The sequence below is a fragment of the Schistocerca gregaria genome, chromosome 5, assembly GCF_023897955.1.
Source record: "Schistocerca gregaria isolate iqSchGreg1 chromosome 5, iqSchGreg1.2, whole genome shotgun sequence".
NCBI lineage: Eukaryota > Metazoa > Arthropoda > Insecta > Orthoptera > Acrididae > Schistocerca > Schistocerca gregaria.
This window is the reverse complement of record NC_064924.1, coordinates 52,963,325-52,985,182: the sequence shown is the minus strand read 5'-3', so window position 1 is coordinate 52,985,182 and position 21,858 is coordinate 52,963,325. Positions and strand designations below refer to the sequence as shown.

Here is a 21,858-nt window from a genome sequence, read left to right as displayed (position 1 = left end):
ATAATCAGAGGACTCTACTGTTTTTCATTTTGTGAACTGCAGAATTTTACATTTGAAGCAAATTGGTAATTGTTGCTCCACTTGAATTGCTATTCAGGTTCTATTTGTTCCCCTCACCCCTTTCCCCCAAGGTACTGGTTTATCTGGTTTATTATAGATAGCTGCTATTAGTTATCTATTATAGGTAACTCCTATTAGAATTACTTCTGCATCCTTCAATGAGTCTCCATCCAAGATTACATGCTGCATCCTCCCTATTAGAATATATTCAAAAAAGTCACAAATTTCTATCAATACCCCAAATGATTGTACTTTCAATAATATGTGTAAACATATGTGGGAGGAAGTAATATATTGTCTGCCTCTTCTTGGAATGTACTCCCTCAGAATTTCAACAGTAAACCTCTTATTGCTAAACAATGATTGCTGGTTGAACCTATCACTGGAGTTTTTTAATATTTTCATAGTGTTCTTGCACTTGCTAAACAATCCAGTGATGATACATGCCATTCTACACAAAATCTTCTCAGTCTCCTCTTTTAATACTACTTGGTAAGGATTCTGCACTGATGAGCAATTCTCAAGAATGGATCAAACAGGAGTGGTACATAAAAAAGTACTTCTTTTGTGGCTAAATTACATTTCCTCAGGATTCTTCCAATGTCTCTCAGCCTGGCATCTGCTATTCCTACAGTTAGTTTTATGTGGTCATTCTATTTTAGGTTGGTCTGGACAGTTATGCCTAGGTAATTTACAACTGTTACCATTGGCAGTAATTTTTTCACCAGCAGCATAATCAAACAATAATGGATCTCTTTCACCTATTTATGCAAAATATGTTACATTTATTGCAACCTTCAGAAATATTGAATCCTGTCACAAATTTGATCTGATACTATGTGAAATCATATTTTGTTCACTGAAAAACAGTTCAGGATTGTACCAAATGACTTCCAGATCATATTTTGTTCACTGAAAAACAGTTCAGGATTGTACCAAATGCCTTCCAGATGTCAAGGGACACAATACCTCCCATTAAATACCTTAGGAGTGAAGAAGACCACTCATGGAAAAGCAGAAGGGTTGAGACATCAACAGGTGCTCTCAAAACAGAAAGAAAAAAATTTCCAGGTTTAGAATAATGCTTTTTCGAGCTAAAGTGTAAAGACACACAGAAAACAAAAACACACTCACACACATGATTACACACATCTATGCCCCTGTGTTGTGATTCTGGCTGGACACACAGTGCCAATGTTGCATTTCAGTAGATGCTCTAGGTAGGGGTGGGAGATGTGTCGGGTAGGGTGGGCAGAGAGAGGGGGGGAGAGGAGGGGCCAGAGGCGGGGAGAGGGATAGAGGGATTTGGAGTGGGTTGCTGGCAGCTCCGAGGTAGGTAGCTGGTTTGCCGACTAAGAATATGGGAGGGAGGGGTGGCAGGTGCACAGGCTAGGCATATGATGCACTGTTGTCAGAGCCAGTGGGCATAGGCACTCATTGAAGGTGATGTCGGAATATGAATTGAGAGGGTGTGATAGGATGGAGGAAGGGAAAACTGTTGGGTGGTTAAGCAGAGATTGATTCTAGGATGATATGGGAGTGAAGGATGTTTTGCAAGGATAACCCCATCTTCGAAGTTCAGAAAAGCTGGTGGTTGGAGGGAAGGATCCCGATGATCCAGGTTGTGAAGCAGCCATTGAAATTGAGCATGTTATGTTCATCTGCATATTGTGCCATCGGGTGGTCAACTTTGTTCTTGGCAACAATTTGCAGTGGGCTTTCATCATGGTGGACTCCTGGTTGGTAGTCATTTGAACATAAAACACTGTTCATTGTTTGCAGCAGAGTTGGTATATGAAGGGCCTGCTTTAGCAGATGGCCCAGCCTCTGATGGTGGTAGGGTAAGCATCTGAAAGGACTGGATTTGGAAGTGCTGGGTGAGTGTATTGGACAGGCCTGCATCTTGGTCTTCCATGGGTATATGATCCATGTTGCAAAGTAATGGGAATTGGAGTGACATAGGGATGGTATAGGATGTTGTGTAGAGTGGGTGGGCAATGGAGCACCACTTTAGGAGAGCTTGGAAGGATCTTGGATAGGATAGCCCTCATGTTCAGAGCACGACCAGAGATAATCCAAGCTCCAAAGAAGGATATGGTTCAGTGGATCCAGTGCAAGATAATACAGAGTGGCGAAAGAGTGCTCTTATGTAGCTGGTTCTTAGGGGTGGTTGGAGGATTGGGTGTGTGTGAGGATGTGGACAGAAGAGAAAGTGTTGAGAGATCCTTCCCACCCCTCCTAAAGTAGTGTTCCATTGCCCACCCAATCTACAAAATATTCTAGTCAATCCCTATGCCACTACAACTCCCCACCACTTGTTACAGAGATCATATCCCTGTATAAGACAAAGGTGCAAGATCTGTCCTACGCACCCACCCAACACTTCTTACTCCAGTTCTGTCACGGACTTATCCTATCCCACCAGAAACAGAATCACATGTGAAAGCAACCATGTCATATACCAACCCTCCTGTAAATACTGGAGAGCTTTTTATGCCTGTATGACTACCAACCAGCTGTCCACCAGGTGAGTGACCGCTGACACCCTGTTGCCAAGAACAAAGTTGACCACCCAGTGGCACAACATGCAGCACTCTGTTTACAGAATCTATTGATTTTTATAGAGGAGATTTTTCGGTCTCCAGAAACTTCATAGAGCATTATCATAGGACATCTTATATAACTGCATAGTAGATTAACATTGGCAATATAGGACCCTAAGCCTGTGGTTATGGGCATTAGTTTTGAAATACTACTTGAAAATAGGAATAACCCGTGCTTTTTTTCAATCACATGGTATCCATCAATTGTCCTAGTGACATGATAAACTACTGCTAGAAGGGTAAGATACTTACTCAATTGTAACTTCTTTCCATTTCTTCCATTGAAGTGACAAAAGTCATGGGACGGTAATATGCACATACACAGTTGGTGGAAGTATTGTGTACACGTACACAAAGTATAAAAGGCCAGTGCATTTGTGGAACATTTGTACTCTGGTGATTCATGTGAAAAGGTGTTCGATGAGTTTATGGCCACAAAATTTGAATTAACAGATTTTGAACATGGAATGGTCTTTGAAGCTAAACATGTGGAACATTCATTTTCATAAATCATTAGAGAGTTCAATATTCTCATATCCACAGTGTCAAGAGTGTCCTTAGAATACCAAGTTTCAGACATTACCTCTCGCCAGGACAGTTCACTGCCTGATGTACTTCACTTAACAACCAAGAGCAGCAGCATTTGCATATAGTTGTCATTGCTAACAGACAACCAATTCTGCATGACTTAACCACAGAAATCAATGTGTGATGAACAATAAATGTAAACATTATCACAGTACAGTAAAATGCGTTGTTAATGGCCTATGGCAGCAGATGAGTGACACAAATGCTTTTGCTAACAATACGACATTTCTTGCAGTGCTTCTCCTGGGCTGATAACCCTATCTGTTGGACCTTAGACAATTGGTGAACTGTGGCCAGGTCAGATGAGTGCCAATTTCAGTTTTTAAGAGTCTATGATAGAATCTGTGTGTGGTGCAGACCCCACGAAGTCATGGACACCAATTGCCAACAAAGCATTGTGTAAGCTCGTGTCGGCTGAGGTCCTCTGATCTAACTGAACCAATAACTGCCTGTAAATGGTTATGTTCCACTACTTGGAGATCATTTACAGCCATTCAGGGACTTCATGTGCCCAGAAAAGGATGTCATTTCACCAGGATACAATTGTTCACAATCGGTTTGGAGAACATTTTGGTTTCAATCAAATGATTTGGCCCCCCAGATCACCCAACATGAAACCCATCTAATGTGTATGGGACACAATCTAGAGGTCAGTTTGTGCACAATATCCTGCACCAACATCAATTTCACAATTACGGATGGCTAGTGAGGCAGCATTGTTCAGTATGTCTGCAGGGGACTTCCAGAGATTTGTTGAGTCCATGCCACATCAAGTTGCTGCACTATTGCTGGGCAAAAGAGGGGTCCAACACAATATTAGGAGATATCCTGTGGTTTTTGTCACCTCAGTGTAATTACAAATACATGTTCACACATTAGTGGCCACCATTGATAACAATCAAATTTTTCTTGTTGCCGTGGTTTGAGTGTACTAAGCCTGGTTGACACTTTAGGGGGGCTGGGTGTTACACATCCATGATAGCTCACCTGTATCACTGGTGGTTTATTTTTGTAAATTGCACTGGTCAACAGAAGATCTTTTCTTCATTTACAAGAACAATATTCACTGTTTCTCGAAGGTATATCATCCCTGAATCGAGATCTATCTACAGAATCTCTGTACCAGACCCATTTTTGTGTAATAATTGTTTTTGGAAATGCTTACAGCAGACTATGTATTATATGAATCTGGCAAACAACAACAAGACTTCCAAATGCAAACTGCAATGAGATATCTGTTTTTGCACAAAGAAATCCAAGAAATGAGTAGCATAAGAGCAAAGAAACGTAAAGAATCAGGAATCCCAGTTTCCTCAGGAATTCACTTCATAAGGACCGGAAGTAGTCAGACAACATTCTGGCACACCAATTTGCATTGATAACACTTTTCCATTTGAGAAACGTTGTGGAGGAACAAGTTCTTTTGCGTAATCTCTGTAGAATCTCACAGATATCTCACCTGATTCAGGTACATGTCATACTACCTCAACAGTTCTTAAAGTTAATCTGCTGCATTGTATGGCAGTACCAGTCATCAAGAACTGGATATAGCCATAAATACCCTTTGGTGACTATGTCTTGCTATAAATTGTGTACACAGTCATTAGTGTGATGCTGTTGGTCTTGATACACATAAACACTGTAGCGTTTGACATACATGCCAAAATGTTTGTACCATATCTACTAACACACAGAATTAAATAAGTTTGCAGCTCCTCTTACTTTTTTGCCTCATTTTTTCATGACCTGTTAAACAAAAACTGCATAATGTTTCAGTTAGTATGTGTGCTTCTTCCTTGTCCTGCAGTAACAGTTGACTGACTTCAAATCAGTGCTGATAATTCACAAAGGTGCTTAGTTTGATAACTTCTGTATTTTTATAATGCAACTTTGTACAAAAGTGTAATATGAAAATTCAAAACCACCCAGTGCCTAACCGCCTGGTTTCTAAGATATACTTTCATTGACTGGTAACTTAATTTCTACTTTTGTCTCCTACACTCCACACACAGGTCTGTGAAATGCTACTACAGTTAAGAATATATATATATATATATATATATATATATATATATATATATATATATATATATATATATATATATGATGTAAATAAAATAGAAAGAAACTTCCACATGGGAAAAATATATTAAAAACAAAGATTCCAAGACTTACCAAGCAGGAAAGCGCCGGCAGACAGGCACAATGAACAAAACACACACACAGAACTACTAGCTTTCGCAACCGATGGTTGCTTCTTCAGGAAGGAGAGGGAAAGACGAAAGGAAGTGGGTTTTAAGGGAGAGGGTAAGGAGTCAAGGAGTCATTCCAATCCCGGGAGCGGAAAGACTTCCCTTGGGGGGAAAAAAAGGACAGGTGTACACTCGTACACACACACACACATATCCATCTGCACATACACAGACACAAGCAGACATATTTAAAGGCAAAGAGTAAGGGCAGAGATGTCAGTCGAGGCGGAAGTACAGAGGCAAAGAGGTTGTTGAAAGACAGGTGAGGTATGAGCGGCGGCAACTTGAAATTAGCGGAGGTTGAGGCCTGGCGGATATCGAGAAGAGAGGATATACTGAAGAGCGAGTTCCCATCTCCGGAGTTAGGATAGGTTGGTGTTGGTGGGAAGTATCCAGATAACTCGGACGGTGTAACACTGTGCCAAGATGTGCTGGCCGTGCACCAAGGCATGTTTAGCTACAGGCTGATCCTCATTACCAACAAACACTGTCTGCCTGTGTCCATTCATACGAATGGACAGTTTGTTGCTGGTCATTCCCACATAGAAAGCGACACAGTGCAGGCAGGTCAGTTGGTAAATCACGTGGGTGCTTTCACACGTGGCTCCCCTTTGATCGTGTACACCTTCCAGGTTACAGGACTGGAGTAGGTGGTGGTGGGAGGGTGCATAGGACAGGTTTTACACCAGGGGCGGTTGCAAGGGTAGGAACCAGAGGGTAGGAAGGTGGTTTGGGGATTTCATAGGGATGAACCAAGAGGTTACAAAGGTTAGGTGGATGGCGGAAAGACACTCTTAGTGGAGTGGGGAGGATTTCATGAAGGATGGATCTCATTTCGGGGCAGGATTTTAGGAAGTCGTATCCCTGCTGGAGAGCCACATTCAAGGTCTGATCCAGTCCCGGGAAGTATTCTCTCACAAGTGGGGCACTTTTGGGGTTCTTCTGTGAGAGGTTCTGGGTTTGAGGGGATGAGGAAGTGGCTCTGGTTATCTGCTTCTGTACCAGGTCGGGAGGGTAATTGCGGGATGCGAAAGCTGTCTTCAGGTTGTTGGTGTAATGGTCGAGGGATTCAGGACTGGAACAGATTCGTTTGCCACGAAGGCCTAGGCTGTAGGGAATGGACCGTTTGATATGAAATGGGTGGCAGCTGTCATAATGGAGGTACTGTTGCTTGTTGGTGGGTTTGATGTGGACGGATGTGTGAAGCTGGCCATTGGACATATGGAGGTCAACGTCTAGGAAAGTGGCATGGGTTTTGGAGTAGGACCAGGTGAATCAGATGGAACCAAGGGAGTACATAGGTATATACTCGCACACACACACACACACACACACACACACACACACACACACACACACACACACACACACACACACACACACACACACATATCGATCCATACATATAGAGACACAAGCAGACATATTTCAAATATGTCTGCTTGTGTCTGTATATGTATGGATGGATATGTGTGTGTGTGTGTGTGTGTGTGTGTGCGTGTGTGTGTGTGTGTGTGTGTGTGTGTGTGTGTGTGTGTGTGTGTGTGTGCGGGCGAGTATGTACCTATCCTTTTTTTTCCCCTAAGGTAAGTCTTTCCACTCCCGGGGGATTGGAATGACTCCTTACCCTCTCCCTTAAAACCCACATCCTTTCGTCTTTCCCTCTCCTTCCCTCTTTCCTGAAGAAGTAACCATTGGTTGCGAAAGCTAGAAATTTTGTGTGTGCGTTTGTGTGTTATTTTATTGTGCCTGTCTACCGGCGCTTTCCTGCTTGGTAAGTCTTGGAATCTGTGTTTTTAATATATATAAGTTTTAGTAAGAACAGTAACAGATTATTGCACCCATAAAATAGATATAAAATGTGGTCAGATTAATTAAAACAAAAAATAAATATATATATTTTTAGTAAAGGAGCTGGTATGTCCTATTCTACATGTGACTGTTTATTCTATTCCACAGTTATACTTCTTGTGATCTATATTTTTCAGATTGTCGTGAATGCACTCATGTATGCCATTCCTTCCATTTTCAATGTACTTCTTGTGTGTCTTGTCTTCTGGCTTATATTTTCAATCATGGGTGTGCAGTTTTTTGGGGGCAAATTCTTCAAATGCCTTGATGAGAAAGGAGAACTACTTCCTGTGGAGGTAAGTTAAATTTTTTTAAAGCTATAAGCAGACATGTCGTTTGTGTAGATTTTTCTTAATTAGTGACCTCTGTTTAGAACATGCAATTTAACAAAAATTCTTCATTGCAGGAGGTGAATGATATGCAGACTTGTTTATATAAGAACTACACATGGGTTAATTCTAAAATTACTTTTGATAATGTTGGGAATGCCTATCTTGCACTATTTCAAGTGGTAAGCCAACTTAATCTTTTCATACTTCTTATCATTATTGAATTTTTAAATTTAAACAGGGTACTGTTAAATATGGTAGGACATGTGCATAATCCACACATAGTAATTTTTTTTTTTTGTGAAGTGAACTGAAGGTGTTGGTCATAAGCAATACTGTGGTAAAAAGACAACTGTTCATTATGCAGTAGCAGTATTGACAGACAGATAGGTAGATATGCAAGGTAGTGAAGTATCTCCAACTCCCTCTCCCCCTCCTCCTCTCTCTATTGACATTGTGGTCTGAACAGTGTTAAAATTTTTGAAAATTACTCTATCCATATTTTATTATTTACAGTGCAAGTCATTTTTTTATTGCTCCTATCTCAGCTAACGATCATGTCTTCTAACACACTACCCCAGTGGGTGAGTTGCAGTATGCAGTTTCTCTGGAAACAGTAAGTGGCCAAAAAAGACTGAGTGAACAACAGCTAGCCACACATAAATCTGACAGGACAAACTGTGCAAGAGGCATCTGTGAAGCAAAATTAATTGACAGCATAATACGAACAAAACCATAATAGCAAATCAAGAAAGTCATATAGAACAAGTGTTTCACTGGATCTCAATAGTAATTTCAGCACCTAGAATGTATTAGATACAAAAACTCAACTCAATGAGGAATGTGCACTCTTTTTCCTCATTGCCTATGCCACCGGAGGATCTTGCCAACATCTCATATGGTGTCCAAGATGCGCAAGGTGCAACTGTGAAACTGTACAATTCTGAATGGCCAAAAGTGGTACATTCATCTTGATATTGTTGTGCAAATCTAGTGACAGTACTAAATCCTTCCCCCTTTTAATAGGTGCATTACTTTTGAAATAACCAAACCTATGCTTCATCGACCAGGCCAAGGGGGAGTATTGTGTAAGTAGCTCTGCCAGTGGCTCCAAATTCATCTCAGTTTCCTGTGTTCCCATCCGCATGGCATCTCATTCATTTGCTGCCTGGTGCACTGGAGACAGCAGTTGCTGCTGAGGCATTGGGACTATTGGTAAGGCCAGTGTTGCAGGAAGTGTCACAAACTTCATGGATTCCTAGTCCTGTGCCTGTTCGATCCTCGGCTGCTGCCATTGCTCGTGGTGATGACGCGAGTGCAGTTTGTAATGGCACTGTGGGCATGTCTATTATGCAAACCTAGGAGCACTGGCTGTCTGGGGGGATTGCCTGAAAGTGCAGTTGCCAAGAGTGCAAACCCCGGGGTGCTGGCTCAGAGGCTGGCAATGTCTTCTGCATAAGTCCCAACCACAACTGACTTCAGTGACTGATCAAGTGTTCCTGCCCAGCTGCAATGAGAAAAATTTGGTGTCCCTTGTGGCTGAGAATGATGCCCAGTGCTCAGTCTGACTTCCAGCCAATTGTTGAAGCCCACATGATAGCACCTTGCAGGTAGTGGGGTGTGTAACTGAGACTCGGGGTCCACGGGGCAGGACACAGTGGATCCAGGAGCATGTGCGACCTGCCTCCATGTAGTACTTCAGTGAGGCATTGCTCATTGACTGGGAAGGAGCAGTAGGTAGATGACAAGAAAGGCTGTTAAGGTCCCCTTAATGGGCATTGATGTCATTGTCTTCCTCATCTGTACTTTGAAGGTTCTGACCATCTGCTCCACTTCCAAGTTCTATATTGGATGGAAAGAGACAGTGGTCAGGTACTGTATTCTATTGTGTGAGAAGGATGCCTTGAGTTCTGCTGAAGTGTTTTATCATATACTACTGTGTGGAGAACCCCCTCTGTGGCAAAAATGGTAGCGAGTGGTATGCTGCATGCTGTTACAGAAGATACTGATGCTATATATAGAAACTGGAGATCACATCCACCACTAGCAACTGCATTGCACCCTGAAAAGTGCTGGTAAAGTCAATGTGTATCCTCTCCCATGGGTGCTCAAGTCAAGGCCAAGAGGAAAACATTTTGCTCAGGGGTGTTGGTTGTGAGTGCAAGCTTGACATGTACACTCCGGATTCTCTATTTTCTTGGCTGCCCTGGGTCAGTAAACATGGAAGAGAGCCAAATTGTTCATTCTCAACATCCTCCAGGGGTATGTATGTAGTAGCTGAAGGATGTGGCCAATTAGCAGAGGCGGAACAACAGTGTGACTTTCAGCATCCTCTGTCCACAATAATACTACTTGACTCTGCACCACTGCCAAGACTCTCTGTAGGAGGAAGTCTTGGGTAGTAACCACAGCTGTTTCGTGAACAATGATCAGGAAATATTGGAAGGTATACTGCTTCCAGATGCTCAAACTCAGTGTCAGGGCCAATGGGAAGGCATGATAATGCATCAGCATATGCATACAGTATGCAGTGGGCTTAAAACGAATGCTATAATGGTAATTTCTGAAGAAAGGAGTCTAGCATTGCAAATGCTGTCCCATTTTGTCTGGAAGGTGACAACATGTACCAAAAAGAGAGACAAGGGGTTTGTGGTCTGTAAGTAACTGAACTTATTCCCATGTAGAAAAAAGGGGATTTTTTTTTAATGCAACTAACAATGGCCAACACCTCCTTCTCAATTAGTAAATAGTTTTTCTGTGACTGAGAGAGCATCTTAGACAAAAAGCATTTGGTTTCTTTGTACCATCGGCATTCTTATGCGAGAGAAAGGCTCCAAACCTGTATTGTGACACGGGAGTTGCAAGGGGCAGGAGCTTGCCCAGTGTTTACATTACTAAGCATAGGGCTGACCTCAGGTCTGTTTTCAACTGCAAGAATGCTTTGTGACACTCAGGAGACCAAATGAATTGAATGCCTTTCTTCCCCAAATGGTTTGATGGATGTGTGGGGTAAGCTGCCTGGAGAAACAGCCTTGAGTTGTAGTTAAATTTCCCCAGAAAACTCTGCAATTCAACATGCTCTGTTGTTGGTGTAATCCCTTTGCTGCTTAACATATAACACAAATACTGCTGGGATGGTGCAAAAAACTTGCCTTTGTCTAGGTTACAATGTCATTTGTTCTCCAGCATCCAATGAAATAGTGTTTATAAGTTTCATTTGTGTTCTCCCCTTGTGTCAGTCATCACCCAAATGTTACCCCAGTAGTTTATGCACTTCAGAATACCTTGACTTAACTGCTCTGTGTATGTTTGGAAAATTCGTGGAGCTGAGGTGACCCCAGAACATAACTTATTGCATTGATACATTTCTACATCTACATCTACATCCATACTCCGCAATCCACCTGACAGTGTGTGGCGGAGGCTACCCTGAGTACCTCTATTGGTTCTCCCTACTATTCTAATCTCCTATTGTTCATGGAAAGAAGGATTGTCGGTATGCTTCTGTGTGGGATCTAATCTCTCTGATTTTATCCTTATGGTCTCTTCGCAAGATATATGTAGGAGGGAGCAATATACCGCTTGACTCCTCAGTGAAGGTATGTTCTCGAAACTTTAACAAAAGCCTGTATTGAGTTAGTGAGCATCTCTCCTGCTGAGTCTTCCACTGGAGTTTATCTATCATCTCCGTAACACTTTTGTGATTACTAAATGACAATGTAACGAAGCCCACTGCTCTCCTTTGGATCTTCTCTATCTCTTCTATCAACCCTATCTGGTACACTGCTGAGCAGTATTCAAGCAGTGGGCGAACAAGTGTACTGTAACCCATCTCCTTTGTTTTCGGATTGCATTTCCTTAGGATTCTTCCAATGAATCTCAGTCTGGCATCTGCTTTACCGACGATCAACTTTATATGATCATTCCATTTTAAATCAGTCCTGATGCGTACTCCCAGATAATTTATGGAGTTAACTGCTTCCAGTTGATGACCTATTTTGTAGATAAATGATAAGGGGTCTATCTTTCTATGTATTCAGAGCACATTACACTTGTCTACACTGAGATTCAATTGCCATTCCCTGCACCATGCGTCAATTTGCTGCAGATCCTCCTGCATTTCAGTACAATTTTCCATTGTTACAACCTCTCGATACACCACAGCATCATCTACAAAAAGCCTCAGTGAACTTCCAATGTCATCCACAAGGTCATTTATGTATATTGTGAATAGTAATGGTCCTATTACACATTTCAAGTGGCAGTCATATGATACATTTCAAGTGGCATATTTGGTATCAGGATTTTATGTGTATCTAAATCTAGAGGTAACTGCTTCAAATAAATCTTTGAAAAACTCTGTTCCTGAATAAGTTTGCTTTATGTTCCTCAGGCCAAGAGATTGGGTAAGTGTTTCATTTGCTTGTTAATCATGGCCTTATACTCACCTCAAATTCTGGTGGATCCATTTGCTTTCTTCACTAAGACCATGGCAGTTGCCCCCTGACTAACTGATCCCCCAAGTCCAACCTGTCTAAACTCAGTCTTTACTGCATGATACATTGCGCAAAAATGAAACTGGCCACGCCCAACAAAATTTAGGCACAGTGGACTGCTTAAGTGATACATGTGCTTCAAACTACTTTGCCCAGCCCAGCATTGATTGAAATAACTGCTTATTATTCTCTAATAATAGTTTTAAATCCAAGAATGGTACTGAGCTGGACACCAAGCTCACCCCATCCAGTACTTGGAAACCAAATGTGGTGAATGCATCTAAAAAAATATATACGCAGCTGACAGAGAACTTACAACCACCAAAATGATTTGCCATTCCATGTTCTCATTATTTGCGGGTACAGCAATTTGTCCTCACATTACTGTTTACCTACCCTTTTCCCCCACATTGCTGTTTTTCTGTGCAGGCACACTGCTGATTAGTGCCCTCACTTGTAGCAGACTAAAATGTGTTGAAAAAAATTAGGGCCCTCATGACACTCATGATGTGTCCAACAGCTTGCACATGACTTTATCATCGATTGTGACAAATCTGATAATGAGAGGAAACTTTTCTTATGGTATGAAGAATGTAATCTGCATAGAGATGCCTGGCTATGTTGTGCCTGCTTACTAAGTCCTTTTACATGTACTTGAGAGCAAGCAGCATTTCCTTGTGCAGTACTGGTCCTGGGTATCATGTGGGGGACTAACTTGCTAGCATGTGTAGGTGAGCTGAGCTGTTTGCCAACTATCTGAAAACACATTTTGAGTTGCTGCAGACACATCAGACTTTTGCCTAGTTTGGGGTCTGACAAATCCAAAGCTATATTTTGAAACTCATTTCACAGTGCTAATCTGATAACTACATCTCTGATTAAACAGTCAGCATACAAAACCCCACAATTCATACATAAAAACATGCATTTACAGGCATGGCCTTGTAAATCTGCTATCCAGGATGTGTAAGTCCGATCACTACACTTTTCATGTTGGTTAAACTGCAATTGCACTGCCACAGTATAAGTTTGATGGCAGAAATGTCCACTCAGCAAACACCATCATTCAGTAATTTCCAATGCTTTGTGTGCAGACACAGCTTTTGAGCGGTTTTGTAAAGGCTACTACTACTGATAAGTAAAATAGCACTGTAGATGACTTGATCTGGTAAGTTTCTTACCTTTCAATATACTGAAATCAATTGGTGTGGGTAGTTTTCTGACCTCCATACTGTCACTGAACACATAAAATGGCAGGGATTAAGTTTTCCCAACAGGTGCTTACCCACTGGTTGCATGCCCATACTTTTGATCAGCTCCACATTCTGCTTGATCAGTTCCTGCATCTGCTTGTGCTGTAGTTGTTGTAGCTATATCTGTTCGCGCTGTTATTCCTGCAGTGTTATTTGATGCTGTCAAATCTCCAGAATCTGTTAATTTATCATTATGAGCTACTTCACATGAAAGAGTCAACCTCACCATCAATTTGTTACTCCAGTGGGTAAATGCTACTACACTGTTTCTCTGGTAACAATAAGTGGCTGAAAAATGCCGAATGGATGACATTGTTAACTGTACACAAATACATACAAAAGGACATTCTGTGAGAAGTTGGACATGAAGCCAAAAAGATCAGCAACAGTGTACAAACAAAACATGAATTGCATACTAAGACAATAACTTAGAATAAGGGTGTCACTGGGTGCAAACAGTAATGTCGGCAATTGGAAAGCTTCAGATACATTAACACAACTCGACATGAAATGCACACTCACTTCCCCCATTGCCTATGCTACCAGAGGATCTTATTGGCTCACCTGGTCTTCATGTTGTCAGGTGTTGGCTGTGAAATCACACAGCTTAGAATGTGCATCCATCTCAGTGCCGAAGTCTGAACACGGTGATGGTTCTAAATTATAATTTATCTAATTTAAGTAATAAAACTTTAGGGAATAGCTACAAATGTGCCAGTATTAATGTACACTGTGCACGTAAGGACAGCTGTTATGCAATCAATGTTTAGAGTATGCCATACTGCCAGAATTGGTTTGCTTCCTTCATCAAAAGTTTCCAGACATATTTCCAAGCTAAATTTGTTATTTCATTTATGGCTGGTATACAGACTTATCTGTAAATTTCTTCATTATGAAAGGAACTGATGATAAAATAAATATATGCACTTTAAAAAAAATTAATGATGCAAAGATTGTGCAACACTTGCACATCTGTCTCTTAACCCTCTGAATGCTGTGGATGCATTAGCAAGCAATGCTGCACCTTTCTTCAGGTGCTGTGTATCTGTTTACACAAGACATCCTATCTATCCCACAAGGCTGTAAGTTTTGTTTATTTGTGCCGCATTGTTGGTTCTTCATGCCATGCACATGTTAAGATGTGCTGATAGCCAGTTACCCACTTGCAATGATTGTGTTAACATGCATAGCTGTATTTCTATCTAGGTCTCCCAATAACTGCTCAGAGTTGGTGTTTCTTGGTTGCGTATGTTTGCTGCTGTGGCCGCATGTTGATGTTTTCAACTAAGCTTTATGCTTTTGACTATTCCACAATACTGACATAGCGCGATTATTCTTATCATTGTCCTGTTGTACATAAGTGAAATACATTTCAGTGCTGTTAATAAAATGACACAATTTCGTGATTACATATGTGAAGTAATCGTAGGGACATTAAGAGTAACAGATCGAACTTTTAATACAGGTAACTATTATGATTCTACAGAATCTCAAAGTAACAATTCTGAGCATTGTACATCAACAAGTGTATCACACCAGTGTGTTCAACCTTCAAGGGATTTCATTAACAGATTGTCAAAACTTGTATCATCAGCAAAAAGAACTAACTTTGCATCCTCATCAGTATGGAATGGTAAGTCATTAATGTACACTCCTTGTAAATTGAAATAAGAACATCGTGAATTCATTGTCCCAGGAAGGGGAAACTTTATTAACACATTCCTGGGGTCAGATACATCACATGATCACACTGACAGAACCACAGTCACATAGACACAGGCAACAGAGCATGCACAATGTCGGCACTAGTACAGTGTATATCCACCTTTCGCAGCAATGCAGGCTGCTATTCTCCCATGGAGACGATCGTAGAGATGCTGGATGTAGTCCTGTGGAACGGCTTGCCATGCCATTTCCACCTGGTGCCTCAGTTGGACCAGCGTTCGTGCTGGACGTGCAGACCACGTGAGACGACGCTTCATCCAGTCCCAAACATGCTCAATGGGGGACAGATCTGGAGATCTTGCTGGCCAGGGTAGTTGACTTACACCTTCTAGAGCACGTTGGGTGGCACGGGATACATGCGGACGTGCATTGTCCTGTTGGAACAGCAAGTTCCCTTGCCGGTCTAGGAATGGTAGAACGATGGGTTCGATGACGGTTTGGATGTACCGTGCACTATTCAGTGTCCCCTCGACGATCACCAGAGGTGTATGGCCAGTGTAGGAGATCGCTCCCCACACCATGATGCCGGATGTTGGCCCTGTGTGCCTCGGTCGTATGCAGTCCTGATTGTGGCGCTCACCTGCACGGCGCCAAACACGCATACGACCATCATTGGCACCAAGGCAGAAGCGACTCTCATCGCTGAAGACGACACGTCTCCATTCGTCCCTCCATTCACGCCTGTCACGACACCACTGGAGGCGGGCTGCAGGATGTTGGGGCGTGAGTGGAAGACGGCCTAACGGTGTGCAGGACTGTAGCCCAGCTTCATGGAGATGGTTGCAAATGATCCTCGCCGATACCCCAGGAGCAACAGTGTCCCTAATTTGCTGGGAAGTGGCGGTGGGGTCCCCTATGGCACTGTGTAGGATCCTACGGTCTTGGCGTGCATCCTTGCGTCGCTGCGGTCCGGTCCCAGGTTGACGGGCACGTGCACCTTCCGCCGACCACTGGCGACAACATCGATGTACTGTGGAGACCTCACACCCCACGTGTTGAGCAATTCGGCGGTACGTCCACCCGGCCTCCCGCATGCCCACTATACGCCCTCGCTCAAAGTCCGTCAACTGCACATACGGTTCACGTCCACGCTGTCTCGGCATGCTACCAGTGTTCAAGACTGCGATGGAGCTCCGTATGCCACGGCAAACTGGCTGACACTGACGGCGGCAGTGCACAAATGCTGCGCAGCTAGCGCCATTCGACGGCCAACACCGCGGTTCCTGGTGTGTCCGCTGTGCTGTGCGTGTGATCATTGCTTGTACAGCCCTCTCGCAGTGTCCGGAGCAAGTATGGTGGGTCTGACACACCGGTGTCAATGTGTTCTTTTTTCCATTTCCAGGAGTGTATATCAAGAACTGTAAAGGACCTAAGACCGAACCCTGTGGGACCCCGTGCTTGATAGCCCCCCAGTTTGAGGAATCAGCTGTTGTATTAACATTACATGAACCACTTATTTCAACTTTCTGCATTCTTCCAGTTAAGTATGAATTAAACCATTTGTGCACTGCACCCCTCAAACCATAATGATTTAGTTTATCTAAAAGAATTCCATGATTTACACAGTCAAAGGCCTTTGAGAGATCACAAAAAATACCAGTGGGTGATGTCCGGTTATTCAGAGCATTTAATATTTGATCAGTGAAAGTGTATATAGCATTTTCTGTTGAAAAGCCTTTCTGAAAACCAAACTGACATTTTGTTAGTACTTTATTTTTACATATATGGGAGGCTACTCTTGAATACATTACTTTCTCAAAAATTTTTGATAGAGATGTCAGAAGAGAGATTGGGCAATAGTTGTTGACATCCGACGTATCCCCCTTTTTATGCAATGGTTTGACAATGGCATATTTCAGTCTATCGCGGAAAACACCCTGCTCCAAAGAGGTATTACATACGTGGCTGAGAATCCTACTTATCTGTGGGGAACAAGCTTTAAGTATATTGCTGGAAATGCCATCAATTCCGTAAGAGCTTTTACTTTTCAGTGAGTTTATTATTTTACTGATTTCAGAGGAAGAGGTTTGTGGAAATACAGTTGTTTCAAACTGCACAGGTATGGCCTCTTCTATTAGAAGCCTTGCCTCTTCTAGTGAAGATCTAGATCCTAATTTCTCCACAACATTTAAAAAATGATTATTGAAAATATTTCCAATTTCAGATTGTTTGTTAGTACACTTGTCATTCAGTTTTATGGCACTAAAGTCTTCCTGTGCTCTTGGTTGCCCTGTTTCCCTTTCAATAATATTCCAAATTGCTTTAATTTTATTATCATAGTTACTGATCTCAGACATGATACTCATGCTTCTGGACTTTTTAATAACTTTTCTTAGTACCGCACAATAGTTTTTATAATATTGAACAATTTCGGGGTCAGTACTCCCTCTTGCTGTTAGATACAGTTCTCTTTTAAGGTTGCAAGATATTCTTATTCCTTTAGTTAGCCAAGGTTTTTTTATATGTTTTCTTGGAATTATGTTGCACTGTTTTCTTGGGAAAACAATTTTCAAATACCCTTAAAAATGTATCGTGAAATAAGTTATATTTCAAGTTTGCATCGGGTTCCATATACACTTCATCCCAGTCTATCTGCTTTAGTCTTTCCCTAAAGTTTGCAGTATTTATATTGTTAATTGAACGCACTGCTTTGAAATTCTGATTTGATATACTCCAGGGAGCTATGCCATGTACTGTAACTAGCTGTACACCATGATCTGAAAGGCCGTTCTCAACAGGATAAGCATTTATGTCCTTAAACTTATCTTGGTCTATAAAAAAGTTATCTATCAATGTCATGCTGTTCTTTGTTATCCGAGTAGGAAAATCAATGACGGAGCTCAAATTGAAAGAACTGAGTAATACTACAAGGTCATTCTTCCTATCACACTCTTTCAGAGAATCAACATTGAAATCCCCACAAATGATAATTTGCTTCCCCCTGTCTGACAGATAGCACAACAAAGCATCCAAGTTTTCTAGAAATAGCTGGAAATTCCCTGAGGTGGACCTATACACTGTTACAATTATGAAAGTGCCATGTTTTAGTTTTAGTTCAGTGGCACATGCTTCCATATGTTGCTCTACACAAATTTTTTTAGTTTCTAAATGTTTTGCGCTGTGGAAGCTTTTGACATATATGACAACTCCTCCTCTCATCATATTATGTGCAGCTAATTTGTACCCATTGATGCTAACCTTTTGCATATCAGTGACAATGTGATGCTCAGATAGGCATAGTACATCTATTACATTCTCAGTTTCTATATCTTCTAAACAAAGCAGAAGCTCATCAATTTCATTCTTCAATCCCCCAATATTTTGATGAAATATACTAACATTTTTCATTTTATTTTTGTGAGTATCTTGAACTTTTTTAACATCTTTAGTACTTGCCTGGCTGAGTTTCCCACTGGACACTGATCTTACACTAAAAAACAGTTACCACCATGAGATGTAGTTCCTCCCCTCTTTAAATTTCCTGCTATCAGCCCAGCCAGTTTACCCTTCCCCTTCTTGTTAAGGTGTAGGCCATGTCTATTATAGTCCCACCTACAGAGTGAATCAGCAGGAACCACACCAATATGTGACCCCACATCAGATCCAAGTAGCCGTTCCAACTCCAAATTAACTCTCCTGACAGAAGAGCTCAAATGAGGCCAGTCGTGGCGCTCCAGAACTGACACAAACCCAACACTGGTATGACTCGATACCGATGCAATATTTGCCAGGTCACACTCTATGCTGTACCCCGGATCTCTGTCAATACTGTTGCCCGGCCCACCCACAATAACCATGGTATCTTCCTTAGTAAAGCCTCTACATAGTGCACCTAAATCCTCTGTAACCTGCCCCAGTCCAGCACTAGGTTTGAAAAAACTTGTGACCTGGTATTCTGACCCTAATTCATCCTGCAGAAGTTATAAGGATAGGACAGGTGATTGCCCTTGGCCTTGATCATGGAAGCATCCCAGGATTTGCCTGAAGTGATCTAGGATAGTCACAGAGAACCCAAATCAGAATTGCTGGACAAAGCAAACACTATCCTCCCAAATATGAGATCAGGGCCTTAACAGCTGCATCACCTCATTTGGTTGGTCACTGTTATACAATGTTCTTTGATTTACACACAAATTTCTTCTGGTAACTATTAATATAAAACATAATTTTGCTCTTCATCACCACACACAATAAGAACACCTGCTGATGACTTCTTGGCCATGAAGCTGTTCCTATGCTCCTTGTGAAAACTCCAACCTGTTCGGACAACAAATTCCTGGGTCACCAATATTCTAATATGCTCCATGTTTTTTTCCTGTCCTCCTCTCAGTCCACCTGGGGGAGGGGGGGGGGGGGGGGGACTGTATGAGCAAGATATCAAGATATTACCATCAAGCACTATAGATCCTGACACATGACTTGCTTGCAAAAGCAGTAAACCATCATCATCTAATGAACTGCAACAGGGTGTTGTACCCTCTATTCAGGGTCCTCCAAATGATCTTTTGTTGCATAGTATACACTAGTTAAGAGTGTCTCCACTGCCTTTTTGTACTAATGTATTTCAGCAATATCTGTCATTTCCTTGAAAAGTCTATCATACAGTTTTATTCACTGATAGAAACACTGTTTTGAACTTTTTATTTGGTTTTCCTTGTTAGATATAAGTCTATATGACTCTTGTCCCATGATCATATATAGGACTATTAGTGGACTAATTGCTTCCAATATGAAATTATCCTTAACTGATATGATTTTGGCATGCTGTGTGCATTGCGTAGTCAAGATTCAATAATATTATTTATTAGAGCAAAAAATCACAAACAAACCAACACAATGTGCTATACCAGAGAACAAGTCAAGGTCATGGCAGTATCTGTCAACCGTCACCAACACTGCACAGATAGATAACAGAGTCGAAGAAGTCCATGTCCATTAGAACTTATCTGCACCCACCTGGAAAGTTTATATCTATACCGACATCAGTGCATGACTAAATTACAACAACATGCCTCAGGAGAACTGTTACCCTACAGAATCCTCATACATAATGCTAATGAAAATTCCTGGATGCAACAATATGTAAAATAAGGGAAAGGCAACTACTCATCTATTGCAGACTGATGTGTAGCGTATGGATACACATAACAGAAAATGGTATTCACATCAGCTTTCGAGCCCCTGCTCTTTCTCTAGCAAAAGTAGATACTGTTGTGAATGTGTGTAATTATGTTAGAAAAAGAGAAAGAGCTCAGAGGTTAGTGTCAGTGTTGTTCTCTATTAGTGTGTCTACATGCCACATGTCCGTCTGTTATAGATGAGTGGTTGCCTTTCCCTTATTTTATGTAAAATCCCCATACAGGTAGTTTGAGTTTACCAGAGAGGTTAGAGTGTCATTAGTTGTAACTTAACTGACTTCTCATCTGATCACATAAAATGGAGCAATCATTATTCACTTAACAGAGGAAGCTGTTACCAACAGACCTTTCATATAAAGTCCATCTTCAGAGACGTAAGAAGCACACACACACATACAAAATGTCTCTCTCTCTCTTATTATTATTATTTTTTATTTGACTATCTGCTTCTCAGTCTCCTCTTATTTGCTGAGTGGTGATCTAATCTCAGTCAGGGGTTTGCAATCAACCTAGGATTTTTCATTGCCATCTTTATTTATTTCTGTGCTTACAATACGTCTTGGAAAATACAGCTGCATATTTGTCACTGAATTATCTTACCTAGGAACATAAGACCTGGTTTTTCATTTTATTTTTTACATATTGTCAAAAATTATGCCTAAAAATTGTTATTTCATTCAGATGCTTGTCAATTTAGTTGACTAGGAAATTATTTTATGAATTCTTTTGTATCAAATGGTTCACACTAAAATTAGATTAATTGAATGAGTTGGCGTTATGGTTAAAGTAATGGACTCTTAATCAGGAGGAATTGGGTGAAAATACTATCTTTGTTTAGATTTGCTGTTGAGTCCTTAAATCGTCTCAGGTGTGAGTTAGGATAGTTCCTTAAACGGGCCACAGGCATTTCTTTACCAAATTCAGGTCTAAATCAGCTCAGCCTCTGCCTACAATGACTTGCTTTTATAAGCATAGTTACTTGAATAGCCTCCATGATGTAGTTGAGATGTAATTTGAATAACAATTTTTTTTATGGACAGCAACACTTTTGAGTTCAAAACACAGGGACAACTCATCTGTTAGAGAGTTCACAAAAATCTTTAGCTCACTAAAAAGTGGTTTCCCAGCTAAAGTTCCAAAATCTTGTGCTCACTTGGTAGCTCTTCCCTTGATTGATTTACCTTTGTAACCAACTGATGATCAAGGTGTATTTCCTGAAAGCCTGAATATTCAGTAGTAACACCAATGCACTAGAATGAAGGTTAGCAACTGATCTCTGATTACAGATCATCTCGCCTCTTTGTGGTGTTTCCTAAAATTTTTGAGAAGATTACTCACAACAGAACATTGAACCATGTTTCTGAGAATTATCTTTTAAGAATATTGCTTCTCTACTGGAAATGCAATATATGATCTCATAAACTCAGTTCTATAAAACAGAACAACAAAAATTAACCCTGCTGATATTGTCTGTGATCTTGCCAAGGCCTTGAGTTGTGGAAATAATCATATTCTGCTAAGGATACTAAAATTGTATGGCATTAATCCATTCCATGGAGTAAA

The 21,858-nt window shown here is 41.2% G+C and overlaps 1 protein-coding gene across 1 annotated transcript in view; it reads left to right on the top strand.

The window, feature by feature from the left end:
* Positions 1-21,858, top strand: part of LOC126273220 (sodium channel protein 60E-like) — a 295,045-nt gene that overhangs the window by 204,535 nt on the left and 68,652 nt on the right. The window contains exons 20-21 of the mRNA XM_049976764.1: positions 7,492-7,650; positions 7,761-7,865. Of these exons, the coding sequence (XP_049832721.1) occupies positions 7,492-7,650; positions 7,761-7,865 (264 nt within the window). The remainder of the gene's footprint in view (positions 1-7,491; positions 7,651-7,760; positions 7,866-21,858) is intronic.